The sequence below is a fragment of the Tenrec ecaudatus genome, chromosome 10 (assembly GCF_050624435.1).
Source record: "Tenrec ecaudatus isolate mTenEca1 chromosome 10, mTenEca1.hap1, whole genome shotgun sequence".
Classification (NCBI taxonomy): domain Eukaryota; kingdom Metazoa; phylum Chordata; class Mammalia; order Afrosoricida; family Tenrecidae; genus Tenrec; species Tenrec ecaudatus.
Window position 1 is genome coordinate 146,666,146 of NC_134539.1, and position 27,860 is coordinate 146,694,005.

Genomic DNA, 27,860 nt, shown 5'->3' on the forward strand with positions numbered 1-27,860 from the left:
GGGGGGAGGGCTCACCACAACATGAGGAACTGTGTTAGACAGGGTTCTCTAGAGAAACAAAACCGGAATGCTAATATATATATATATTTATACAGGTAGATATATAACATAAGAAATAAAGTTAATTAAACGATAAAGCAGTACAAATGGCTCAGTGCAACTCACTCCCATGAGACAGTTGTGAGACACTGGCAGTCCTTCGAGTCTTGAGGGCCGCCGGGTAGTCCTGTAGAGCAATTCAGGCTATCCAGGCACAGGCAGCAAACAGCAAGGCAGGTCACCCACAGTCAGCCAGATGACAGGGTCCAACAGTCCCCAGCTCAAGAGATGTAAGTTCCAATGGTGTGGCAAAGCAGGTCTTGAAGGAACCTCAGATTACAGCGACACAGTCCATGGGTTAGGTGTCCCACAGGTAGTGTAGCTTGCAAATGTAGGCACAGAACAAGCCAGGCAACCGCACACTGGTCCGATGATAAAAGAACAAGAGACAAGAAAGGCGAGGAGCACCCAGCCATTTATCTCTCCGCCCTTCCGCCCTTCAATTAATCCCACATGTGTTTATCGGCCAGGTTATCACAATAAACGAACTACCTCAGGAATCTTATTAAAGGGTGGCAGCTTAAGGAAGGTTGAGAACCACTGTTCCAGGAAGAGGGTGTTCCAAAGGAGGAAATGAGAAAGAAGATGACAGAGCCACAAGGCCTCTAGACCTGCTCACCTCCTACCAGGCCTCTGATTGCAGCAGCCTGGATTGGCCTAAAAAGGTGACTTCTTATGCTAATTACAGTAATTAGTGCCTTGGGAGCCCTGTGAGGTTATCCTCTGGGGATAATAGGGAAGAGGTGGGTGAGGAGGGCTTTGGTCCTAGCCTTGAGTCTCCACAGTATCTACTAGAGAGAACAACCAGAGGCCAGGCCAGCTGCCATTGAGTCCGTGCCCCCTCAGGGTGACCCCCACCTGGATCAGGCCGGAACCGCACAGGGTGACCCCTGGGTCAGTGGCTCCCCACAGTTGTCAATGGCGAATGTTTGGGGTTTAGATAGCGCATCAGACCTTTCTTCGGAGGCGCTTCTGTATGGATTCGAACCAACCACCTTCCGGTTTGCAGACTAGCCAGGCAAGGACTCCCTGCTGACGAGCCAGCAGCCCCCAGAAGACAGGTCAGTTGAGCCCCAATTATACTGCAAGTGACTATGGGGAGCCTGCCTGTCACTCCCTGGCAGTCAGATGGTATCAAGAAAGGTATCTACATGGAGGGGAGGTGGCTCCGCTTGGTCATTAGCCACGAATGGACCCCTCCTCTGAGCCCAAAGCTGCTGCGATGAGGGGGTCACTGGGGTTCCCTTTACTAGAGGGGCAGCTGTACATGTGATGATTTCTGACCCTCACTCTCACCATGAAGTAGATCCTCCCGGCCAGTTTGCTGGCAAGGAGCTTGTCTGTGGCTTGTCGCAGGGAAGCCATGCCATGGACGTGAACGTAACCTGGGCTTAAGTCTGCAGCCTTTTTTGCTAAGTCAAATTGGGGACTCCCTCACCAAGAGCTAAGGAAGGGGCCTGGCTCACATGCTCAGAGCTTTTGGTCTGGTTACAGACAAGTGTCCTAGTTCCCAAGGTTCTGGCCCAGTTAGCAGAGTGGGTTCTGAGGTCAAGGACCCAGTGTGGTAGCGCCACACAAACCTGGCTGGCCCCTGCCAGCATCCTCCGGCCCAGTAGGGCAGAAGGGAAAGACCCAACCCCGGGGAAGCAAAGGGTAAACAGCTCCGGTGACCTCAGTCCAGGTGGGGAGGCCTGGTCGCCCACAGGACTCTGGGTCAGCTCTGTACATTCCGGAGAGGACAGTGAGATGTCAGTGGGTGGCAGCAGGTGGGACAACAAGAACACAGCCTGGAGCCTGGAGTCTGGGAAGATGGCCAGGCAGGCTGCTTCTTATAGAACCGGCTAGGAGTGGAGAAGTGCCAAGTTCACTGGCTGAGTGCACATGCACACATAACTCAGCAATCTCTCCAATGATGTCACCCCAGACTGAGCACATTGCCCGCCTCTTAACGTTGACCTGTCACGGTTGCTCCGTGACCCCTCACCCTGTCTCGTTGAAGTGGCCAAGGATTTCCTGTTGCTTGGCTCCACCATCGGTGCTCGTGGAAGCAGCAGTCAGGCGGTCCAAGGATGCCCTGCTGCAACACGACCTCGTGCAAGTGTTGAGAAGCAAGGCTGTGACCTTGGCCCCAGCCATGGTCCTGTCCATCGCTCCACATGCGCCTGAAAGTTGGGCCTTGAATAGGGAGCCTGACGGGGAATCTGCATTTGAACGATGCTGCCGGCGAAGAATGTTGAGAGTCGGGTAGAACGAACACACATCTGTCTGGGGAAGACGTACAGCCAGGATGCTCCTCAGAGACACATGTCACGGCCTTTAGACTTGTGGTCAGGAGAGAGGAGGCCCTGGAGAAGGTCAAGGGTCAGGGCAGCAGAAAAGAGGAAGGCCCTTGGCAAGCCGGATCGATACAGCGGCTGCGGCAATGGGCTCAAACATAAGGAGACTTAAGCGGATGGTGCAGGTTTGGGTTGTTCTCTTGTACATCAGGTTACTGTGAGTCGGAGCTGACTTGACGACACTTAACAACTTCTTGTGGGCTACCTGGGACCTCAGAAGTGGCAAGTGGCTGAAGGGGGTCTGGTGACCCAAGGCAGCAGGTCTTGGTACAAGGAGACATTTCCTCGAGGGCCCAGCCTCTCCTGGGGACATGGCACCAGCACACTGTTCACACGCTCATACCTTGGCCCCTCCTGAGGAGCACGGTGGTGTTAAATTAGCCCTGATTGTAGCAGGGACAGGAGCCCTGGTAGCACAGTGGTAACGTGTTGGATTCTGATCCGTAAGGTCGGCAGTTCGAAGCTACCAGCTGCTTCTCAGCAGAGAGACAGGGCTTTCTACTCCTGTAACAGTTATAGCCTTAAAGGGGGCTGTTCTACCCTGTCCGATAGGGTCAACTCGATGTCACTGAATAGCGGGAAAGTGTCTCAGTAGTATCCACCCTTTGCGGTTTCCCCTCCCAGATCCATGCAGAGCAAACTTGGGCAGAGCTTCCTCGTTGTCCAGGCAGGCTGTGCGTGGTGCCTCATTCCCACAGTCCCGCATGCCGGAAAGTGATGTTCATACTTCACGTTTATGGAAGCCCAGCCAGGCACAAGACCAGTTGACTTATTTATCCTAGCCCGCTATTCCCAGGGGGAACGTAGATCTTCCTTTAGATCTGAGATAACTCCCCGAAGGCACCCAGAGCCAAGGCCAGATCCCCTAAACCTACATTCCCATAAATTGTGGGCTTTGGGGAGTAGACAAGTTGATGTAAACACTCACTGTAAACCCCTGAAAGTAGATATGTGTGTGGGGGGGGGTGGGGGGTGGGTTGGGGATATATTTTTTCAGATAGAGGGGAGGGAAAAGCGTATTAAGATTAAAGAAAGCCCTTCACTCCAAAACCCTATTCGGATTTACAGAATCACACAATTTATAGAATTTACACAATTACAGAACGGAGGGAATCCATTTAGTCAACAATTATTTATTGCGTGGCCAACGATGGATGTGTCCATCATTGTTCTGGTGCTGGAACTATGGGTCAGTTTCTAGCCCAGCAATGAACCAAGTAGACGCAAAGCTCTTGGCGTCTAGGAGCTCACCCGTGGGAGAACCAGGTTTTGATAAAGGGGTGCAAGAGGTCTGGAGGGGTTACCCTGAAGTCTGACTTCTCTCCTCAGCTTGAGCAGTCAACATTCGGGCATGCTGCGTCGTGCGGGGATTTCCTGCAGGACGTTTCATAGCGTCCCAGTTGCACCAGCCCCCACCCCTCGCGCCCCTTCCCAGATGAGGCAGCCAAAGATGTCTCCCAGCGGAGGGGTGGGGAGTGGAGGTGGAGCTGAATGAGAAGCTGGGCCCTAAAACAGTCTGTCTTGGGGACTTTACATAAGAACGCGGCGGGTATGTTCTGTATCTGGGGGGGCCCCAACTCTGTTCAGAGCGAGGGCCACCCATTTGGAGAGGAACCGACACGAGGACCAGGTGACTCCAAAACGAAACTGTCATTGAACTCCTGTCATTGAACCGATTCCCCTTCTTGGGGACGCTGTAGGGCAGAGTGCAACTGCTCCCCCTGTTTTCAAGAAATGCACGGGAGCAAATGCCTCATCTTTCTTCCAGAGTCCAGTTGGTGTGCCCGAACCACTGAACTCGCGGTGAGGCACTCAACTCACCGTGCCGCCAGGACACTCCTTTCAGGATGGTCTGCAGCACGGGAAGCTGTCTCGTTGGAAGGACTGTTAGGGTTAAACAGTTAAAGCTGTTTAGAAACGACTTTCCTGTGTCTAATAGAACCTGCAAGATGTCACTCTTGTCATTCTGCAGAGCAGTCTCAATGCCCCCCCCCCCCGTCCCCCTTTCAGGAGCAGGTGCTCAGTCTCACCTTCTCCTAACCTAACCCAAAGGCCCGCTAAAGCAGGGCTGTCCCCTCCCCACCCCCCCCACACACCTGCCTTCAAACTCAATGCCCTCTAGTCAAGTGTGATTCCTAGTGGCCCTGCGGGACAGAGTAGAATTGGCCTTTGGGGTTCCAAAGCTGCACATCTTTATGAGAGCCGACGGCCTCACCTTCTACAGGGCACCTGGGAGGTTCAAACTGCCGACTCTGCAGTTAGCCGCCCAGTGAGTAACCCTCCACACCGCCTGGGAACCTTTGGATAGTGGAAAGAGCCCATGGAAACCAGGGGCCCATGGAAGTCAGGGTATGACTTTACAAACCGCCGCCCCAAGCACCACTGCAGGGAATTGCAGAAATGTGACAAGTATAGTTTTGTTAGTTTTTTTCCCCACCTGTTTTGTTTTTAATTTAAAAAAGTCTTCATTCAACGTTTCACCAACTCCCAAGATCAATGTCAAGCCAATGTCTCAGCTGGCGTTCGAGGTTTGCCGTAGCAGGGGCCCCTCTGGTGGTCTTTGTAGGGTTGTGACAGGCTTCAAGCTTATGGCCTAGCTTGGGGCCCAGCCCACGGATGGCTACAGGGCTGTGTGTGTGCCAGGGTGACCGCCCTCTTCCAGAGCTGACCTTGGGGGCTCGGCTGCCCACCATTTCAGAAAGAGGGACTTTGGACAGCCCAAGCTTACCAGTGCGGCACTGGGCTACTTTGCATGCAGGAAGGTGGTGAGGGGTTATCTTTGGTGGCCTGCCAAGAGGCTCTTGCCAAGCTCGGAGATGCCAGAGCTCTAAATAATTGGAGTCAGGACTGCACCTTAATTATAATTAGGATGCTAAGCCTCATGCTGAAGGAGGAACAAATAAGATGCAGCAAAAGACAAGCATACGAGATGTGCTAAAACCTCACTTGGATCCTGTTTTCCTTGCTTGGTGACTCGATGAATATACGGCTCTGCTTTCCTCTCTTAAAAAATTCTCACTGCCATGGAGTCGATACTGACTCAGAGTGACCCTAGAGGACTGGGTGGAAAAGCCCCTGTGGGTTTCCAAGACTGTAAGACTCTACGAGAGTCGAAAGCCTCAACTTCCTCCCACAGAACAGCTGGTGGTTTCAAACTGCTGACCACGAAGTTAGCAGGAACCGGTCACTTGCTACACCCCCGGGGCTCTTCTCTGAAGGGTGCAACTTAGAGAAAGTGGACAGCCACCAGCCACTGCCCTGCAAGACTCTGGCAGGAACCTTGGACTTGGGAAAGGTCTCCGGCCACCCTGTGCTTTACAGACTCACATGCCACAAGCTGTCAGGGGCCCCCGAGGGTGGGATGCCCATTCCTGCCACGTGTAGGTCCAGAGATAAGGCAGCCGAGCCAGGCCTGTGAAGGCAAACCAGAGAGAGACACACTGTCCTGTCATCAGTGGAGAAACAGCACCTGGGGCGGGAGGCTGAGTAATGGGGACAGGAGCTGGATCAGCATGCAGTGCCCCCAGGAGGGTACCGAACTCCCAGACCTCAGGGTGGGGAAGGTGGAGCCGTGGGGCCATGGTGCCATCCCTGGAGACCCTAGGTGGTGTAAACCGTGAACACCCAGGGCCGCTAACCGAACAGGTGGAGGCTGAACCCTCCTAGCTGCTTCAGCCACTGGGCTTCTGAAGGCCAGTGCGACGCTGCCCTGCCTGGGTTTCTGGAAGCTGGAGGAGCCTGGCTGGCTGGCTGGGCAGCCAGCCGCTAACACACCATCACGGGTCCACTAGGCATAATTGTATAGCAGCAATAAGGAAAGATGATAGTAAAGTCATAGAGAACAAGAGAGAGAGAAAAGAGAAATAAAGGAGTCACACATGTCACGGTAGCATGCTCACCTCAGCTCCTCTTGGTGGTTCATGTGGAGATGGGACACGGGAGGGCAGGAGAGAGGGGGAGGGGAAGGAAGACAAGGGGAGAGGAGACAGGGGAGCGAGGACCGACCTGGAGAGAGAGCTCTTTATTTCTAACCAAGGCTTGTATATCTGTGGGGGCATGTAAGCCCCATAATGACAGGTAAAGACATAGGTGACAGGAAGTGGTTGTACAGGTAATACAGTAATGGGAAGGGGGACAATCTAGGGGTACGCACACTATAGGAAGAGGGATTAAGGGCACACATGTGACAAGATGGGCGGATCCTAGATTCAGGATGGCGACCTAACCTTGACTGCCCTAGAGCTGGAGACTTTAGATAGCCTCAGCTTTCAGGGGAAGCAATCCACTGCCCCTAACAGCAGGGAGTGACCCCACCTATTGTGGGAGAAACAATGGTGTCTGCTTGCTCTGGAAGGCTGGAGTCTTCAGGGAGCTAACTTGACAATCATTTACCATTAGCTGCAAGCAGTGTCCTAAGCCTGACATATATATTTGGGGGAGTCGAGCTGGGGAAGTCTTGTATCCCACAGCTGGCCACCGGTTTCCGTTTGGTTTCATTTTGACAGTGGTCCCTGAGGCCTCCCCAAGAGTCAGCCCAAGTTTGCCGTGGCACCCAGTGCCCAGGAGGACCCGGGCCTTTCCTGGGCACTCTGGCCTCACATAGGCCGGGTTCCTGGCTCTTACCAAGACCCTGGACTCAGTTGTCTCGGCCCGTAGATCAACAGCCCTGTCAAGGGGCAGCCCTCAGCCCAGCAGGCCCGAGGGAGACCGGATTGCCGTGTAAAACCGAACTGCGTGAATGAAAAAGCACATGGCCTTGAGGAAACACGCTGTCATGCTAACTAACAGCGGTTGCTTTGAGGGGAGGGGACTGTGTGTTCTGTCCTCGCGTGTCTGTCTGTGTGTGCTCTGTAGTGACACGCGGTGTCCCCTATTGTGGAACGGGGGAACGAGCTTACCAACACAGATGAAGGGTAGATGGTATTCTGAGCAGAGACGGACTATCTCCCCACGGGCACCGCGGGCCGGGGATCGAAGGGAACATCCTCCGCAGGCCCCTGTCGCATTCTGTGCCCTCAGCTGGGGTCTAGCCGGCCACCGGTAGGCCTCCCCAAGATCTTAGAGAGAGCGGCTCGTCATGAGTGATTCTCAAACCGCCGTGAACACATGCCAAGTGGCAGCCCTACTTCTAAGTGCCCGAGGAGGCCGGCACGGTGCTTTTAGGGCCCATTTTAGAGAGGAGCAGACTGAGGCCGCGAGGAACTAGGTTGTAGGTGGCAGAGTGGGGATTGGAACCAGGCAACGAGCCGGCTGCAGAGCCTCCCCCCAGCACTGGTCCTCAGGAGGAGCCAGAGCGAGGGAAGCGGAATTGACAGCAGCCAGCGGAGGCGGCTGGGGCTGGGGCTGGTTCTGACCAAGGCGTGGGGCCCACACGTTCTCTTTGCTCCTGCAGTGTGCTGGACATCTTCCCCACCGTCGTGGCCCTGGCCCGGGCCCGCCTGCCCCCAGACCGGCACTTGGATGGACTGGATGCCTCTGAGGTGCTCTTCAGCCGCAGGCAGAGTGGACACAGGGTAAGTGAGTGTGTCAGGTTGGGTTCGCTAGAGAACCCAGCCGGTGGCCCTGCTATGTCTGTATAGAAAGAGATTTCTCTCCAGAGATGGCACATACAGGTGCAGAAGCTGGCAAGTCCAGGTCAGTGTGGTCCCTAGGTCAGACGTGGGCTGGAGGCTTCTCCTGGCTCGTGTAGCGGCGGAAGGTGGCAAACAGGACATGGGGACAGAGGCAGAGGGCCACAGGCTGGTAGATGCAGAGATGGCTTCGGGAGATTCATGACCTAGACTCGGGATCTAGGGCCAGTAGGAGGGGAGCGGGCAATAGCTGTCAGCTCTGCCCAGGCCTTTTCTCTCTTCCACACCAGACCATACCCCCAAGCAAGTGTCATCAGAATGCCACCTGATTGGTAGGTTGGGCTGCTCCCTATCTTCACCCTGGAGGGTCTAGTTGACATAAACGCTAACCACCACAGTGTGGAAGGTCTTCAGCAGGCCGGCAGCTCCCTCTCACCCAGGACCTGCCACCTCAGGCCTTGCCAGGAGCTGGTTCAGACGCAGCTGGAGCAAAAGATGAGTCCCTGCCCCTCTGCCCTCCTCTCCTCCTGCTGCGGGCCCAGCTCGTCAGCCCCGATCATAGTGAACAGCTGGGCTTAGGGTGGGGGTCTGTTGGTGCTTCCTCCCTAGAAGCCGGGTCAGCATCTTCCCTGTGTTTCATTGTCTGATCCAAAGGGGGGTTTCCAGTACGGTTTAGTTCCCTGGGGTGGCCGGCTAGGGTCAGTGACTTGCTCACTAGGGATTGAATTGCCCTGACCCCGGTTCCTGTGGGAGTGACTGCACGAGGAAGCAGGGAGTTCTGTGTTGGTTGGTTTGTTCCCTGAACAAGGCCCTCGACGTGCGCTGTGTGGGTGTGTGTTAAACATCATCACTCTGACTTCCGCGAAGAGCCGATGGGGCGGGGGGGGGGGGGGAAGCATAGACCTGGAAAGTGGCCAAGGCATGGAGGCAGACCTGTAGCCCCTTAAATGGTGAGAAAGTCGGCTCCTGTCCTGGAAGCCACCCACTTGTGTATCTGTGACAGCAGCATTAGGAAAGGAAGGACAGAAACATCTGGAAAGCAGGGCCTCCTCTGTCCAGGTCACCATGGAGTGCCCAGGGTGCCTGCCATCCAACCGGATCCCACCAGTGCTGACTGGGTGAATGAATGAATGAACAAATGAACAAACAAACACCCTCTTGGGCTGCAGGATGCACGGGTCTTCGGGGAGCGTAGCCCAGACTGTGCTTCTGGTTCCCAGCCCAGCCTCCCCCGCGCCCCCTGGCTGGCAGCGGGAGCCATGAACCGGTAGCTGCTGGGCCCTTCCTTGCCCTGGCCTGTATGCCTTCCTTTCAGCAAAAGGAAGAGGCGGGGGGCGGCAAGGATGAGGCCCCTCTGTGAGCGATCATCCTGGGTCTGTTTACGTCACTGCCAAGGACCTCAGAGAAGGGACTCCAGGATGGCTCCAGGGGACTTGCTGGTGGCTACTGAGCTCCCAGCCAGCTCCCCGCTGCTCCCAGCCAGCCGTTGCTGGTCCCCGGCGTGCCTTCAGCCCATCTGGTCACGCCTGAAATGACTCAGAAGAAGTCCTGCTGCTGCCCCAAGCCTGCATCCCGGTCACACTTGCCCTGGTCCCCAGCAGCTCAACAGGAAGGTGGCTTCCGGCCTTGAGCCTGGAAGTTAGCGCCCTGGGGTGTCATCAGAGACCTCAGTACTGTGGCTACTAATAGGGTCGTCAGGGTCACCAGGAAACGCTTCAAGGACAGCGGTTGCCTTGCCGTGCCAATCCCGCCTGTGGAAGCCGGCTCCTTTGGCCTCACTTCCGTCCTTAGCAGGAGGGAGGCTCTCGCTTCTCTGCTGACTCACAAGCCCGAGCCTAGGCCTCAGGGGTGGAGGTCTAGGCTCTGGAGTCAGGCCAGAGACCCGGAGAGAAGTCACTCATGGGGACGGACAATGTGGGGCAATCCCACCCCTCGCCCCCAAGGGCGCTGCTGGGGCCCCTCGGAGGGGTAAGCTCAGGCCACAGCCAGCCTCGGGGAGCAGACCCCTAAGATGAGGCGCTGGAGCACCAAAGGGGCCACCGGCCGCTCTTGTCCCTGCGTGGAGGCTCAGAAGTGTAGTCTGGTCAATGTCCCTGCTGTGGGGAAGGATTAGGACGGTAGTTCTCAACCTGTGGGTCGTGACCCCTTTGGGGGTCCAACGACCCTTTCACAAGGGCCACCCGATTCATAACAAAAGCAAAATGACAGTGATGAAGTAGCAATGAAAACAACGTTATGGTTTAAAGAGACTGAAGAGTCGCGCATGTATCATAATCCATGCGAGATGACTTATTTTATATTATTAATTATTGTTATTACTGTATAACCTGAATTGATAGGGTTTGGGACAGAGACAGGAGGACTTCAAATATGTTGTAGAGAAAGGGAACAAGAGTAATGGCATTTTCCCACGATCTGTCCGGCGCTCCTGAGAGATGGAATTGTTCTTAGTCAAGTTCTTAGTCAAGTTGATTCTGATTCACGCGGACCCCTGTCAGGGCTGCCAGAGGAGAACGGGGCTGCCTAGGATTTCCAGTAGCTGGACTTTTGGAAGCTGATCAGCCAGGCCTTTCTTCCGAAGTGCCCGTAGGTGGATTCAAACCACCAGCCTCTCCAGTGAGTTGCAAGTACGTTACCACTGGCACCACCTGGGGTCGCCATAGGTTTGTGCGTGCGTGCAGGTGTGTGGGCAGATGTTTCCAGAAACCTGTATATTTTCATAAGCAGTGTCATTGTCTTTGCCCTCAGCGTCCGTTGTGAGTTGAAACTGTTAGTCTCGAGAGTGCACAGCCAGCCCTAGACCTTCGGCTCCAAACAGGGTGCAGATACTTTGCTGCTATTGGGATCTTCCCTCATTTGCCAGAAAGTGACCGAGATGTGAAGGTTGACCAGATACTGCCACCTAAAGCCTCCCACACACCTCCTAGCTGCTCCCGTAGGTCCTGTCCTGAGGGGCTCTGCTGGCAAATACACGTGCACACCAGTGGTCTTCTCACCACCCCTGTCATCAGCCTCAGGGGACAAGCCCACCCCACCCCATCCCACAGATTCCTGCGCCTCCTGCCCCTCTTGTGTGGTCCTACTAGGTCTGGGTCCAGGCCTAAGGGCGACTGCCAGGAGAGAGAGAGGAGATCTGGGAAAGAGTGGGACTCTGTCTAGAACCTAGTACCCCCGGATTGAAGCTGGATGTTATCATGTCCCCAGGTGGTCAAGTCCTCCCTTAGCTCCAGGTTGTGACGTCCAGGTCCAAAAATCAACTACCCACCGAACTGGAAGGGCTTCCCAAAGGTCCTACATCTGACCAATCGGACCCAACCTGGGTCACAAACCACCCGGGACGCCCCAGGGCCAGGTGTGAAGGACAGAGCTGTTAGAACCTGACCACTTCTCCGAGGGAGGCCGCTCCTGGGGGAAGATGCGGGCAGGAGGGGCCGGCAGATGACGGATGGCCATGTCCACTCTTGTGAACGGGGGCTGCGGGTCTCTGCCTGGTGGGGCGGAGGAGCCCACCTTAGAGAGCTGGCACCCACCAGCAGCTCACTGAGACCCTTCAAGAAACAAAACGCAGTAAAGCCAAGCTAGCCAGCCGGCTGATAAGCCAACCATGAACACACAGCGTGTTTGCAAGACTATGAGGCCATCCTCCCACATTCCGGCCAGGCGTCCGCGGGAACGGAAATGTCTTTGGCCGGGGTTCATGTGTCCATATGCCAGCATCCTTCCTATCTTGATTTAAACAAACAAAAGTCATAATCAGTTCCGTCTGCTGGGGGCGCTGCTGGGGGCGGGGGCGGCAGTGGGAGGCATATACGACTTCTCCAAACCCTGTTAGGTTTCTGAGAATGCGCTCTCCCTCCGACTTCATTCTACTTGCATTGTGGGGGTTGCCTTTGGTAACGCCAATAATAATAAATACTGGCAACAAAGCAACCTCCCCTCCAGCCCCCCCACCCCCTGTGGAGTGGAGTTCCATTCCTCAGATTCCAAGCCCTGCCCTGAACCTGCAGACCCTGCCACCCATCCTCTGGACATCCCAGGGCAGCTGACAGTCAGCTCTCCAAGTCCCAGCTTCCTGCCTTCCCCAGAAGGAAACGGAGACTCCGTGCATGTGTGCATGCGTGTTTGTGTATGTGTGTGCATGCTTGGCTCTGCAGGCATGGGAGGAGCGAGGGGCAGGGGGCTGAGTTCCAGCGACACTTTTTCCTGTTTGGAAGCAGCCTTCTGTCATGACATAGCAGCCGGGTCTTCGCATCCTCGCCGGGACTGTCCCCAGAGCACAGCTCCCAGCAGGTGTGGGAGGTGCCCCACCCTCGGCGGCTGCATGGTCTCAGAACTGTGAAACTTGGGGGGTGGGGGGCAGCTGTTTACTGCTCCGACAGATGGTTTTCATTGTTTTATTTAGCTCCATGGAAACTTTGAATCACGTAAGCGCCTTTCCAGTGACCTCTATGCTCCTGAGTCATCGCAGGGCGGCGAGCTCCCAGCCCAAACCCACCGACCCATGGGGATACCGCTGGGTCCCTTTCTCCTTTTCATCTGGGAAAGAGAGAACAGGGGTGTGTCAAGGTGGGGGGCTCAGGGGTTCCCTGGAAGCTCCCAAAAGGAGACCACCCAGAGCTGCCCTTTGGCCTGGGGGGGTGGCGGCGGGGTTGGGGTCACCTCTGCCAGGATTCCTGACAGATTGCCAGGCCCACCCTGCATGGCAGAATCAGGCCGTTGGAGAGGTGGGACCTGGTGAGGCAGAACCTGAGTGAACCCATCTGGTGATGCCATGGAAGAGTGGCCTGGTGATTGACTTCTGTCAAAGGTGACAGCCAGAGAACGCCGAGCCATCTTCCCTCCGTGGGGACCCACTCAACAGCACTGGGGGGTGGGGTCGTTCTTTTAAAACAAGTTACCACCTCACCTTTTCATTTCAACACGGGGCCCTTCAGGTGATGTAACCGATTTTGGGCCGGGGTGTGTGGAGCGCACCCAGGGATTTAGTGTCCTACCCGCCAAGAACGTTGACCTGCTGGTCAGGAGCTATAACCCAGGCCAAGGAATCCCCAGTAAAATGGCCATTTCACAGGCGGCCCGCCCAGAGGCTTCTGGGAAAGAGCTGGGGCCCCGGGTGGGTCTGGCAGCATGGGTTTGATGGGTGGGACTGGTCCTCATGGGGAGCACAGGGCGGCCCAAGGCATTGCTTCCCAGGGAGTACCTGGCCTGCTTGGTTGTCTGCTGAGTCAGTCCCACCTCCCTCCCTCAGGTGCTGTTTCACCCCAACAGTGGGGCGGCCGGTGAGTACGGGGCTCTGCAGACGGTGCGCCTGGAGCAGTACAAGGCCTTCTACATCACCGGTGAGTGCCAGGCCCTTTCAGCCTCCCACTGGCGCAGGGCGCACAGTAGTGGTCCCATCTGAGGAGGGATCAGCCGCTCAGAAGGTGCTACCCTCCCCCACACCAACCCCTGGGCCCCTGCACTCACCAACACTGACGTGCTCAGAGCTGGTTCTGCACATTTATACATGGAAGGGGCTCGGTCTATTGTTATGCTTTGAATGCCACCGTGGCTGAACATTCTGGAAGTCTAAAGATATGCTAAGGTGCAATTTACTTAACAATAGACTGTTTCAGAAACTAGACCTTAGAGGTCGACTGAGCCAGCCTAAGAAGGCACTGTGTCTGGGTTCACTCCGGGACAGGACTGCCTTCAAAGCAGGCATATTTTAGAAACGTGACACTAGTTCCTGATGGCTCTCAAAATCCTGCAGGGCCTTCTTGCCCTTGACTGGCTCATGTTCCCACCAGAGAAGTGCCCCATCCTCCCTGGGTCTACAAGTTCAAACCCCCTTTCCGCTAGAATAGCCCCCAAACAAAGGCCACTGTGCTCCTAGAATGTTCTCGAGTGTTTCCGGCTGGCTAGAATTGTCCCCTCTCGGGAAGATGCCACGCATGCTGTTGCCATTAGCCGTCGCTCATTAGCTTCAGCACACGGTGACCCTCTAAGGAGAAACCCAACCCAACCCACTGCCGTTGAGTCAGTTCCGCTCACTGTAATCCCACAAAGGGCTTCTGGGATTGTAATCTGCACGGGAGCAGTCAGCCTCATCGTTCGCCCTCAGAGCGGCTCTTGAACTTGAACCGCCAACTTTGAGATTAGCCGAGCAGTCCAACAACAGTAAGGCTCAATTACGATACAGACCAGCGATTCATAGGCCTCTTTAAGGTCCCCTGTGAATCGTAAGCATTTTAAACTCTGAGCCCCTACAGCTCTCCCATCCATCTCTGTTCTCAAGTGCCCAGGGGCACCTGGGCCGCATCGAAGCCCAACTCCAGCGAATGGCACAGCCACAGCGAAACAAGGGGCAGGCCGGCCCCTGAGCTGGATGCCGTCACTTCACATGAGAACGGTTCAAAGGGGACTGTAACAAAGGACAAAAATGATGTTCCCTGAGTGTTAATAAGTGATCTGGACGAGCCATGGCAGGAGAACAAGGTCTCTGAGTTCATACCACGAGGGACATTAGACATGGCTCAAGCATCTTTGATTCTCCAGAATCTGAAAGGCAAGATATTTATTGTGCCGCCGTCAGATGGAACAGGAGCGTTTCTGGTCTCAGGGGCATGGGGCCGCCAGGCTGAGTTCATTCTCAGAGAACAGCCCTGCCAGCACGCTCCTCTGCACAAGGCCTCCTGGGAGTGCTCCCCCATAGCCTGGAACCAATTAAAATGCCCCCTGAGGGCTGCTCCTCATAAAGTCCCAGACCCCCACAATTCCACGGTGGGCGAAACAGGGACGGATGTTGTGTTAGTCTGGGTAGATGTGAGAAACACATCCATAGACACTCGTATGTGTATAAGAAAGAGCTTTATATACAAGAGCAATTGAATATTGAGAAAGCAGCCCAGCCCAGTCCAGATCAAGTCTATAAGTCCAATATTAGCCCATATGTCTGATACTAATTGATAAAGTCTTCTTCCGACTCACGAAACACATGTAATGATGCCGAATGCAGGAAGATCATAGGCCAGTGGGTTGGAAATGGTGTGGATTCAGTGGCATTGTAAGCATCTCAGCCCTGGCAGGGGTCTCCATGTGGCTCCTTCAGCCCCGAAACTCTGCCTGCTTCAGGGTAGCTCCATGTGGCTTCTCCTCAGAAATGTCTTGCAGGGACTGAGCCTTGCAAGTAGAGAGTCTCCAAGGGAGTGAGCAGAGAGAGTGTGTCTCCGGCCTCCAAGGAGGAATTACCAGAGTTCCCAGAATCCTCAGGAGAAGACCATGCCCACACAGAGGCCTCATTGGCCATATCAAGATTGACAGGCTAGACTCCACCCCTACACTTTTACTCCTTAAAATGACACCAGATTATGTAACTACCAAAGGTGTCTTCTGATTCCCCCACCCCTACCTTTGAACGTTTGATCTAAAAGAGCTTGCAGACAAATAGGTGATAAGTATTCAGCCAAGTCGGCAGTTCAAACCCACCAGCACAGTCAAGGGAGACCAGTGATGCTGCTGTTCCCATACGGATTTGGAGCCTGGGGAAACCAACAGAGCAGTTCTGCTCTGTCCCTTAGGGAAGGCTGTCTGGAGTCGGGAATCCACTGAATGGATCCTAACTAGCTAAGACAACACTTTGCACAAGGTCAAATGCACAAGGTGTGAGACGTGCTATCTGACACACTACTGTAAGTCTACTTGTGGGCTCTCTTCATCTGTGGACTCACAGATGGATTTTCAAATGTGTGTTAGTCAGGGTTGACTAGAGAAACAAATTCACAGACACTTCTATGTGTATAAGAAAGAGCTTTATAGATAAGAGCAGTTGAATGCTGAGAAGACATCCCAGTCCAGATCAAGTCCCTAAGTCTGATATTTGCCCACATGTCCGATGCCAATCTATAAAGTCCTCTTCAGACTCACGAAACACATGCAATGATGTCAAATGCAGGAGATCACAGGCCAGTGGGTGAGAAGTCTTGTGGATACAGTGGCAGTAGAAGCATCTCAGCGCTTGCGTGGGTCTCCACGTGGTTCCTCCAGCTTCAGGGCTCTGGCTGCATCATCAGCGTAGCTCCATCAGGTTCAATATTGTCTCGCAGGGAGTAAGTGTATCAAGTCTCCAGTGAGCTATCTAAGTCTGTGGTGCCTCAAGAGGTAGGTCATCAGCCTGCAACCTGATTGACAGGCTGGACTCCACCCTTCACACGTTGACACCAGATTATGGAACTACCACAAAATGCTATCCGACTCAGCATCCCCGGATAAACCCACTCTGTCAAGATGTATTATTCCTAAAAAGAGAGATGTATATTATTCAGTCTCCCTCGTGCTAGGGTTGATTTTTGTGGGACAGCTTTGCATTGTGGGAGGCTGGCCACTGATCTCCCGTCCCCATAGTGTCTGTGTCAGGGTTTGGTATCCGTGTTCTGCTGGCCTCATAGAATGACCATTCGGGGAGGGTCTCTCAATCCTGTTTCCTGAAGCTGGTGTGAGATGGGTGTTCCGTCTTAAATGTTTGATGGGCTTTTCACCAGCAAAACTATTTGGGCCTGGAGAGTTCTCGGTAGAAAAGTTTCTGGTTGTAAACAGAGTATCTTTGAATAGGTGTGGGGGTAATCTGATGTTCTTTCCCTCCTGTGCACGCTCTGATGCACTATATCCTCAAACAATGTTTCCATTTCATCTGAGGGTTTTTCTGCTTTCCAGACATGAGTCCATGTTGCTGTTTCCTGCAATGCAGTTGGTCCCGCGAGGCTCACCGTGGGCCCTGCCCGCTGGTCCTGCGCCATCCATCCTCAGTTGTTGTGACGTGAGCCCATTGATGCAGCCACTGGCAGTCCATCTTGTTGAAGGGCCGTCTTCTTTGCCCAGGACTTTCTGCCTTACCAAGCGTGATGCCCTTTCCCAGGGACCGGGCCGGGCCTTCCTGATACTGTGATCTCTGTAGGACAAAATCTTGCCATCTTTGCTTCTAAGGAGCATTCTGACGGTGCTTCTTCGAAGACAGACCTGTTAGTTCCTTTGGCAATCCATGGTACTTTTTCAGTATTCTTCACCCTAATTCAAATGCATCCATTCTGCTTTCGTCTTCATTACACAATGTCCAGCATTCACATTGCATTGGAGGCCTTTGAAAACCCCGCGGCTTGGGTCAGACGCGCCTTAGCCCTCCGAGTGGCATCCTGCTCCTCAGCACTCTACAGCGAGCGGTCTTGGTGGCAGGCTGGCAGCATTTGATCTCCTGACTGCCGCTTCCAGGAGCATTGAGTGTGGATCCACGCAAGACGAAATCCTTGGCCATGTCAATTTTTCCTCTATCAGGCTGTCACTGATCGGTTCATTTTTGAGCACGTGGTTTTCTTAGCCCTGCACGGTCATCCACACTGAAGGCCGCAGTCCTGGATCGTCATCAGCAAGTGCTTCAAATCCTCCTCACTTTCAGCAGGCACGGTCGTGTCATCTGCTGATTGCAGGTTGTAAATACGCTTTAATCTAAAACTGATGCAGCCTCCTTCATATAGCCCAACTTCTTGAATTCAGTGGTATTGACGCTGTAGTAGTATGTTTTCAGTTGCTCAATTATCTTTCCTTTTTGTCTCCTTCATCTAAGGTGCCAAGTCCCAAGGTAGGTCATTGTTTGAGCTCGTCATTAGCCTTTAAATTAACCTTTTCAAAGAACCAACTTTTGACTTATTACATTTTCTTTCTTGTTTCTTAATTTCCGCTTTGATTTCTGTGGCTTCTCCTTCTCCTACCCTTGTGGGTCAGAAATTTAAACCAATGAATTAAAGCATTTATTCCGAATAGAAAGCATTGGCAGCTGCGTGTTACATGAGTCGGGATTGGCTCGAAGGCAGTGAGTGAGTTTGGTTGCTGGGTTATCTGTTCCTCACAAATTCTGACGTTTTATTTCCTTGTCGTTCAGTTGGAAACCTTTTAAAATTTCTGTTCTCATTTCCTCCCTGAACCAGAAGTTACTTGAAAGTACATTATTTAAATTCATACTTTTGGCTCCTTCTAATTACCTTGTTTTTGTCACCATTAATTTCATTTGTAGGGAGTGTCTTCGCAATCCATTCAGTTATGTTTCCATTTTGTAGTTGACATTTTGGTTCCAGCATCGCCATTCGATTCTTTGTAGTTTCCAAAGAGGTTTCTCTGCCAATACTCCATATCTGCTTGCCCAATCTGACCTCTGTACGTCCTTGAACCTGTTTGTAGTAACTGCTTTAGGCGCTTGTCCACCAAGTCCAACATCTGGAGCGTTTCTGAGTCAGTGTCATTCTTCTTGATGTGGTTCACGATTTCCGGTGTCTTTGCGTATTTGGTGTTTGGTTCCGTGAGTGAGAATTACAACCCGACAGGGTAGATGACAGAGCTCAGAAGCTGATATTTTCTCTGGCTCTGAGGAACGCACGTTTTTACCTTAGGATAAACCCTTGGGCCTAGGACATGGTCTTCCTCCTGGGGGACCTTTGGGGGCTTCACTGGAAAGCCTAAGGAGCATATCAAGCCTGTCAGTCGAATGGCACGTGCTCTCTCCACTATCCTCTGCTGTGCAGAAGCAGAGAAACCACTTCTGAGCTACTCCACACTTCCACCTGCCGCTGCCGGAGCTCTCAGGAGCAGACAGCAGTTCAGGTGCCAGTCAAGCATTGGAGGGGCATCTGTATGCAGATTCGGGGCATCCCCTCTGCCTCCTCGAACCCTCTGACCCCTTCCTGCTGGTGTCCCAGTCCCTCCATACAAGGTTTTATTTTTCAAGGACCCAAACCCTTCCAATATCTGCATGCCAATGTCGTTTCCTGGGCATCTAGGAATTCTTGTACGTCTGCTAACCAGGTCAGTAGTTGGACACTGCCGTGAAGAGTTGGTCTCAGAAACCTACAGGGGCAGTTCTTTGCTGTCCTATAGGCTTGCTGTGAGTCGCCAATGACTGGAACACCAAATGAGGTACTTCTGAAGTTCACCGTTCCCTTTCCTTTGCGGCGCATGACACAGAAAAACACGCTATCCATAGTTGCATAGCCCGTCAGTCATATCAGAACATGCCAGTAAACTCCCCGTGTGTGTGTGTGTGTGTGTGTGTGTGTGTGTCCCCGCCAGCTACCCTCCCCACACCCGACTTCATCACAATCCCCGAAGGCTTTTCCTCTAGCGTAAAAACTTTCCCCCTCTCCTTTATAATGGTGTCATGAGGGTTCACCTTTATGAGTTTGCCTAACTTTGCTGAGCATAATGGCTTTGAGATGTGTCCGTGGCTTGAGGCGTCTGACAGCTCCAGACTTGTTTTCTGGTATTTATCCATTCCTTCACACACCAGGTTTGGGGATGTTTCCGTCTTTGCCATCAAAGAAATTGCTGCGATAAGTGGGTTCTTTTGTTTTTAAGAAGTATTTGAGGGCTGTCCTTTGCTCCAGGAACCCAGTAGCCTAACAGCTCAGTGCTCAGCAGTCCGCAGAAAGGCTGGTGGTTCTAACCCACCCAGGAAACCTGACAGTCTGCTCATAGGGACCCCAAGTACCACAAAAATCAAGTTCACTGCCAGCGAGACCCTGACCCACAGCAAACCTGTGGGACAGGGCAGAATTGCCCCTGTGAGTTTCTGAGACGGTAACTCTTTACAGTGGTAGAAAGCATCGTCTTTCTCCCATGGAGCGGATGGTGGTTTTGAACTACCGACCTTGTAGTTAGCAGCCTAACATGTCACTAACCACCACGCCACCAGGTCTCCTAACGTCTTAGAGGCCACCACCCAGGAAAGCCTGCATGGCCTTTCTACTCTGTCCCATGGGCTCAGCCTGCGTCAAACTGGGCTCGACAGCACCTCCAAGCGGCTGGTGCTTTAGTCCCCTTGTGGAAGTTGCATGTCTGTCCAGCCTCTTAATATTTGTGTGTGAAGAAGACGCACAAAAACATCATCAGGATCATAAAGCGCCAGGGACGCCACCCTCATGCCAAACCTCCTTGTCTCTGCCAGGTTCTAACCCATGAAAGAATCTTGTCCCCAAGTCATGGGTGGGTTCACTCACCTGGTCTCCCTGGTTCCGTTTACCAGACGGAATTCCTTTCAGGGCCCAAGAGAATGAGAATCCACCCGCCACCCCCCAATCATATTTACTTCTGATGGGCAGAGAGAAACCATCCTTCAGATTCTCTTGAATCTAAAGGCAAGCTCCAAGAAGTCCCAGACGGTTTGGGGCTGTAGAATCCAGGAGCATCGTAGCATGAGGAGATCTCTGCCAAGGTCACTTAGCCGACCGAGGGAGTGAGATCACTGAGTAGTCGAGCTGTGGTGCAGGCGGGCTGCTTTACAAGCAGCCGCGCTGTGCTGGCCTGGACAACAGAGAGCCCAGGCCAGGAGCACTCAGCTCCGTGCCGTCCTCCTCTCTCCAGGTGGAGCTCAAGCCTGTGACGGGAGCGTCGGGCCTGAGCAGCATCATGAGCTGCCGCTGATCTTTAACCTGGAAGAGGACGCGGCCGAAGGTGTGCCCCTGGACAGAGGTGGTGCAGAGTACCAGGCAGTGCTGCCCCAGGTCAGAGGGGCCCTCGCAGACGTTCTTCAGGACATTGCTGACGACAATGTCTCCAGAGCCGACTACACCCAGGACCCTTCAGCCACGCCCTGCTGTAACCCCGACCAAGCTGCCTGCCGGTGTCAAGCCCCCCCACAGACCTTCCTCTCCCACGGTTGATGGGCTGGCATGTTGCCAAGCTTCCGTTTTACCCTCTCTGTGGTCATACGACCCATCTACCAGCTGTCCTACTTTCGTAACTTGTGTGTCGCAGTGATGCCAGAGGCCATGCCACTGGCATTTCAAATTCCAGCAGGGTCTCCCATGCTGGACTGGGTCCAGCAGAGCTTCCTAAGGTCAACTAGGAAGAAAGGCCTGGTGACCTTCTTCTGAACATGAGCTCAGGAAAGCGCCATGGATCACAAGGTGTCCGCTGTAGTGCTAGGAGTTGGCACAGGGCAACACTGGGGACTTTAGTAGCCAGATTCTAATCCTGATTCTAAATCTGATCCATGACCCCGGGCATCTGCCAGCAGTCACTCAGGCTTTAAACGCATGGCTCTGGATCTGGCTGTGGCTGCACCCTCTGCATATCCCCACAAACCCTCTTCCAGAGGCAGGCTGGCTGCAGCCACTGGCTGGGTGATGGCGGGCACATGCGCTCTGCAGATAGACCATGTTACCCGCCACACTCAGCCACACGGTCCCTTGGAGCAATCTCCATCTGCAGTCTCACTGGCCAGGGCAGCACCAGTTCCAGCTGGCTGCTGCTGGAACAGTGTGGGCCCGTCTTTCATAAGCCCACAGGCCTCTGCTTGGATTGGTCCAGGAAGGGGCTCCAGCAGGCTGGTGAGGGTCGGGGGGTGCTGAGAAGGGTGTTTTGAGTAGTGGTGACCGAGGTATACAGAGGTAGAGCTGGATCTAGGCAGTCCTGGGAGATGAGCCCCGGCACCAGAAGGCTCTCAGAACGCACCGCAGCCACAGTGGGCTTGAACATACCACCGACTGGGAAGACAGTGCAGGGCTGGCCAGCTGCATGCTGTTGTGGTGGGGGCACCGCGAGCCAGGGCCAACCTGTCTGACCACGAGGAGGACAGGGTCACTCACAAGTCCAGCCCCGCCCCCACCACCCAGCTGTCTGCAAGGGAAAGATTTTTGCAGTTCACCTTCCCCCTCAAGCCTGCAAAGAAGTAACAACATCAAAGAGCTGGTTGAGCACTCCCAGATGCACTGGCATGACTTTATTACTAGTGTCGTTAAGTGGGACGCAAAGGTAATACACTGTTTATTCCAGTCACTGCAAAAATACTTGGCCTGGTTAAAATAGTCTCTCTCTATATGCGCAGTCATGTACAAGAATATGAGTCAAAGATGTTTCCCTAGAAGTATGTTTTTACACAGCAGACTTAAAAAGGATGTCCTGTCGTCTTATAAAATCCTGGTCACAAACCCACATGGCTTGTGCGCACACACTACGGTTTTAACGTGTCTGGGGTAGTTTCAGGTGCGCACGGCATCTTGCACGTCCACCTGTCCTGAGGGTGGGCAGTGGCACCCCTCGGGGCCAGCCCCCCTTTCCGCTCACCGTTCTTCCACCATGTTCTCTCCAAAACCCCCAGACAGGGCGTCCTGCTCCCTGGGGTCTGCTGCTGCTCATGAATGCTTCGCTTTGCCCTTCTGACTTCCGCGGCACAAGATTATCTACCAAAATCAAACAGAACGCATGGCCTTACTCTCGCTACGAAGCAGCTGTAGGTCAGCAGCTCGGTCCCCCTCGGGGTCAGTGGGCACCACGTGGCTGGTCTGGTCCGTCTGCCACAGCATGCTTCCTTGGCCTAATGGGGGCAGCTGAGCCTGGCATTTCCAGAAAATACGTGTGCGCATGTGTGCAGACATGTATGTGTGAGTTCACCCGACATGTAAATGCAGACTGCCCACTCAAGTGTCATGAAATGCTCTCGGCCCCGATTGGGATGGTGTCCAGCACACACAGTGCCCCCTGCCTGAATCTAAGGGACCTGGAATCTGTGCATCCCAAGGGGGTCGCAGAGATCAGCCCCAGGAATTTGTCGGTGCGTCTCTAGCCCATGGCTGTGATAACGCCCCCATAGGGGCGTGGTGGTTAAAGCACTCCATGCTAAGGCGAAAAATCAGAAGCTTAGACTCCACCCCCAACCTCCCAAGCCTCTGTGTGACAGAAAAGGCCTGGTGACCACCAAGACAGTAACCTGTGGGTGGGCTGTCCTGTCCTGCAGGGTCACTATGAGTCGAAATTGACTCAAGGACTCAGGGCAGCCTGGTCACCTGGGTTAGTAAGCCAGGCTCTTAAAGGCTGTGGCGAGGCCCTGGGGCCATGTCTCTGGGAAGTGGTCCCTGGGCCTTCCAGTGTTCCAGGTGTTGTTCAAGGCTGACTCAGGATGTGATGTCGGCTGTACCACTTGCAATCCTTTGGCAGGGCTTCCGCATAAGGATGGAAGGGTGTGTTCTAGTATCTCATGTTTAGCCTTTAGTGCATAAGGCCACAGGCCGAGATGTCCTCGTGGAGAACATCCGGGTCGGGCAGGCGCAGAAGGAGCACTGCTGCGTACACCCCCCACCCCGAGGCAGCAATGAGGGTTTCCTCTCCTGCTGGCAAAGTAGGACTCCTCTACACAAGCTCCATGCCCAGGGACGGCCAGCCCTTGCTAACATGCCACTTGCTTCCTGGAGTCGCCGGTAGAACACACGGTTCAGTCCGAGACTGAGAGGCTGCAGGTGCAAACCCAGGCAGGGGCACCAAGGAGAAAAAGCCTGACAATCTACTTCCGGAAAGTCCCAGCCTTGAAAAACCCCAGGGTGTGCGTGTGTGTGGGTGCAGCCACCCCCCCTCCCCAAACCTGGGCCACTGAGAGTTGGCATCTACCCAGTGGCAGCTTATGCGTTTTGAGTTAAAAGCCACCATCTGGGGGAGGGGGGGAACCTTGTTCAGTGGCCAGCAATCTTCCTGGCTGGAAGGGTTTCCCCCGGCATCAAGAAAGTTCCTGGCTGCAGTGTGAACCAATCCCAGTCACCTGGTCCTCATGACAGAGACGGGACAAGTGGCGTCCACCAGATTCCCGGGCGTGCACAGCACCCCCCGACGCCTGGCATACCGATGCCTGCTCTTTCACACGGATTTCTTTGGCAAGAACCCACCTTGTGAATGGCAGTAGCCAAAGCACCCCATGCTGCTAACGTACGAGGAAGTGTGGTTTGCTCAGGTGGCAGTGAGACTATAATTCAATAGTTGAATTCTTGCTTGGAGAGATCAGCCATGCTGAAAGCAAGGAGGTGTGGGTGACGTGTGGAGACGCTCAGCTGGCTGCGATTCTCCCATTGGCCGATGCGCCTGGGGGCAGCCACCAGCTCTGGGAGCCTCGAGGGAGGCCCTCTTTCCGTCTAGTTGGGGCCCTTAGCACCCAAGGGCAAAACTGGTCTATGACCAGGCTGCCCGCCAACACACACCTGGTCATCATCACCAGGGATGTTCAGGGGCCATTGTGCCCCGCCATGGAAAACTCAACCTCACCTGTTGGCAGAGCATTCTGCAACCTGTCCCCAAGAAGCCAGAAATCAGACTCTTGACCTCACGAGAGGCCAGGGGACACCTCCTCCAACCCCTGCACAAAGGGCAGCTTACAGAGCATTTTTAGCCAAACTAGCTGACCTGCTCATGGGCCCGCAGGAGAACGAGCCAGTTGGCCAGATGGCCTCTCACGGTCACACAGGAATGAGAAAGCACCATCCCTGTTGCTGGCCCGGGAACTCAGCCCAGCAGGGGTCTGCACACTCAAGGCCTGGCTGCAGCCGGCCTCCTGGGTGGTTTTTAGCCAAAGCTCATGGGTGGGCAGGGCCTATATGGGGCTCCAAAGGGAGCTGGAAGACTCAAGCGAGTGTGGCCAGCGGCCAGCCCACATGCCCTGGGAGCTCAGGCCTGTACCTCGGGGCAGATCACTGTGCATGCGTGTGCGCGTGTGCCCGCATGGGATCAAGGGTGGGCCGCACCCTTAGGAAGCCAGGCCAGGCCAAGCTCCACCAGAGGCGCGTTCCTACCCGAGGGTGGTGCTAGAGAGGCACAAGGAGACTCAGGCGGCCCAGGCAGTCGGGGCTACCACGGCACCTAGGGCTCGTTGGCAAGGCCTGGGGGGGGGGGGGGCACAGACAACCATACAATCGGCCTCCCGCGGCTCCAGGTCAGCCACAGAGTGCGAGCACACACGCACGCACGCACGCACAGTAGGGCCTCCTGTACCCGGGGGAAGGCTGGCTCCTAAGAATGCCTAATGCTCACAGGGGGGAACTCATTCTCGTCCTCCAGACACACTGGTCCCGTTGCAAACTCGTGCTCAGGAATGACCTCTCCTCGGAGTGCCCCGCCGTCCTCAGAATAACCTGGAAACCAAGGGGGAGCCACCCGTCAGAAATGAGAGGAGTGCCTGGGGGAGAGGAGGATCAGGGGAAGCTGTGCCTATCTCACCACAAGGCCTCCGGGCGGTGGTTGGGCCGCTCTCATGCTCACCTTCTGCCTAAACCACCCCACCTCTGCCATGTCCCCGGAGGCAGGGGGTTAAAGCTACTGGTCAACCAGTGCTGTGCCTGCCATCTTTGAGGGCCTGAGCTTAAGAGTGTTACCGTGGTCTGTGCTCAACTGTGTACTAAGGGCTGGTGGTTCAAGGCCCCCAGTGGGACTGCCAAGAAAAGGCCCCCATGCTCAATGTCATCACTACGGGGTCTGCCTAGAGCTGATCCTGCCGTGGTGGATGGTGTTGACTCTTCAACTGGAAGCGAGCAGTGCCCGGAGCAGAACTGCCCCGGAGGGTTTCCAAGGCCTCAGACCTTGGCAGAGGGAGGGAGCCCCCAGCTACATTTCCCTCCCATGGAGCGGCTGGGCTTTAAGCGCGGTGTCCTTGGGGCCCTACCTCAATGGTGGCTGTTTTTGTGTCTTCTGGACCCTGGCCTTGCCTGTGGGGGGTGGGGTCGACAGAAAAGCACTCCCCATGGGGGGTCGGCTGGGGCAGTGGGTGCTCTGCCTCCACTCACCTGGCACGGTGGAGGCCAAACACATGCTGGGTCTGGCTACGGTGGCTGCGTAAGACTGAGGGAATGAAGGTCTCAGGTCATTTTCCTTATTCTCGTCCCCTGCTCCTGAGCCAAGCAAGCTAATTGCAGCAGGTGGGGTGGGGAGGGATGGAGGAAAAAAAGAAACCATCGCACATCCTCAGAAGAACGCACCAGGCAGCACTGGCGCAGCCACTGGCTTATCAATAACAGACACCCCCCCCCCCCCACCCACCCTCAGGACATGAGTCCGGAATGAGCCCAAGGAACCTTCTGTGGCTGGGGCACGGGCTCAAAGCTGATGTCTATCTCTGAGCGCAGTTTGGTCCTCAGGGGCACCCGGCCACACTGACATGGGGCAGTGTGTGGTGTCCCGTCCACAGCCAGAACGGCCACCCTGCACTTGGTCATGAATCACAAGTGTGCCTCGGCTCAGTTCAGTCACTGTTCTGAGCGCTTGTGGGGCACTGGGACTGTGCTAGGAGCCGGGCTGTGCGGGGAGACCAGCAACATGAAGTGTTCCTTCTCATGGCACTCTGCCACCTGATCTGGGCCCCTCACAGAGCAGACCCCTGCCAGGGTCTGTCCCCAAGATGCTAGACCTGTCATCCTCAGCCCAAGGACCCCTCCACACAGCCTGTGCCTGGAAGCCCTGTCTCTGCACTCAAGCACCCTCACCTGTGGGTCTTGATGAGGACGCACTCCCCGCCATCCTGGGGGTCCAGGTTATAGATGTGAAGGCGTCCATCGGAGGAGGCAACCAGCAGTCTCGGCAGTTTCTGGATCCTAAGAACCAAGGGCAATGTGCACTGTGGTCACAACCAAGATGGGTGGCGGGCTGGTTTCAGCCACACTCTGCTCACCCTTGATGTCACCCGCTTGTTCCACCACAACACGCTCTGAGCCCCCCGGCCCCACAGTCTCGAGGTCAGCTGCAGGAGTTGGCCGCACAGGTTATGTCCCCCTAGGAACCTAACTGCAGTGTCTGCAGACGCTTGCTCTTTAGGAAGCTATACCAGCTAACACATTCCTCTGCCCACGGGACATGCCCTTGTCTTCTGGGAAATCCCTGGGTGGCACAGTGGGTGGGCACCAAAGGCTGGAGGTTCAAATTCCTCCCGGGGCATTGCTGAATTAAGGCCTGATGGTCTATGTCTGAAAAGTCAGGCATGGAAGCCCTAAGTGGTGCCATTCCACTCCGAACGTGTGTGTGTGTGGATGGGGGGGGGGGGGGGGGCGGCGGACAGGCCCAAGGGCCAAATCTTCTCAATGGAAATTCGTTTTATCTACCTACCATCTCTGCCTTCAAAAGGGGACAACAACCATGGAGACCCTATAGGGCAGGGTGAAACAGTTCCAGTGAGTTTCCCAGACTAACTCTGACTCTGGTGGTTTTGAACTGCTGACCTTGTGGTTTGGCAGCCCAATATGTAACCCTATGCCAAATGCAAACCACCATCTTTGCTGGTTGGTTCACGTCTGTTTAAAGGTCCATACTTCCTCAGTCAACCTCCACTGCTGACCTGTTCCATAAACATCCCAGACCCCCATAAATGTTTGAACTGAGATTTGTTCTCAGGTAGATCTGGGCTGCTATGGTCTTTTCAGAGGAGAGAGAAAAATGACTCGATGCCCCTGGCAACGAGAAGTGCTTACACTCTAGCCGTTGTCCAGGGTAACGTGCTGGTGTCAGCTCCTAGAGAGACCCCCCCTTCTGTGCCCCACAGGGGGCACTGTCACCCACTTTGGGAAACACGGATGTAGACCACGGAACTAGGGACTTCTGTCATTATTAGGTACAAGTAGGATCAAGACTGAGCACAGGTGTGCACCTTCACTGCCTCCATCAGCCTGTGCTCTGGGCTCAGAACCCTGTGGCCGTAACCTGGGGTCCAGGCCTGCTTCCTGATGCACGGCAGGCGGCAGCAGCAGCAGAGGGGAGGGGCAGGCTTAGCTCTGCTTGGCCATGGTCTGTCTGCCTGTCTCTCATGCATTGTTTCTGCTTTTTTTAAGGGGGCGGGGTGGCGGCGCATACATACGTGGCCAGGGTGCAGATGTTTCCCTGGCCCGAGAAGCCCAGACGCCCGGTGGCGAAGGCCCGGTCCTGGTTCATCATGTCTGACACTTGGGAGGGGAGGTAGTTGGTTGCCGCCATGAACACCTTGCCCACGTAGCCGCTCCAGCTGGCGGGCTCCTCTGGGCGGCTGTGGGGGAAGGGACAGGAAGGTGGCACCTCCACTCCATGCCAGCCATACTTAACGCTTCAGGGAGGAAGCATG

At 54.7% G+C, this 27,860-nt stretch overlaps 2 protein-coding genes across 4 annotated transcripts in view; one reads left to right on the forward strand and one right to left on the reverse strand.

Moving 5' to 3' along the window:
• ARSG (arylsulfatase G) overlaps nt 1-24,625 on the forward strand; it is a 129,020-nt gene extending 104,395 nt beyond the window's left edge. For all 3 annotated transcript variants that reach the window (XM_075562140.1, XM_075562139.1, XM_075562141.1), the window contains 3 exons: nt 7,828-7,948; nt 13,254-13,344; nt 20,387-24,625. In XM_075562140.1, the coding sequence (XP_075418255.1) occupies nt 7,828-7,948; nt 13,254-13,344; nt 20,387-20,685 (511 nt within the window). In that variant the 3' untranslated portion in view covers nt 20,686-24,625. The remainder of the gene's footprint in view (nt 1-7,827; nt 7,949-13,253; nt 13,345-20,386) is intronic.
• Nucleotides 21,714-27,860, reverse strand: part of WIPI1 (WD repeat domain, phosphoinositide interacting 1) — a 30,726-nt gene continuing 24,579 nt past the window's right edge. The window contains exons 9-13 of the mRNA XM_075562144.1: nt 27,621-27,785; nt 26,260-26,367; nt 25,564-25,682; nt 24,815-24,915; nt 21,714-22,206 (exon numbers count right to left, since the gene is read on the reverse strand). Of these exons, the coding sequence (XP_075418259.1) occupies nt 22,159-22,206; nt 24,815-24,915; nt 25,564-25,682; nt 26,260-26,367; nt 27,621-27,785 (541 nt within the window). The 3' untranslated portion in view covers nt 21,714-22,158. The remainder of the gene's footprint in view (nt 22,207-24,814; nt 24,916-25,563; nt 25,683-26,259; nt 26,368-27,620; nt 27,786-27,860) is intronic.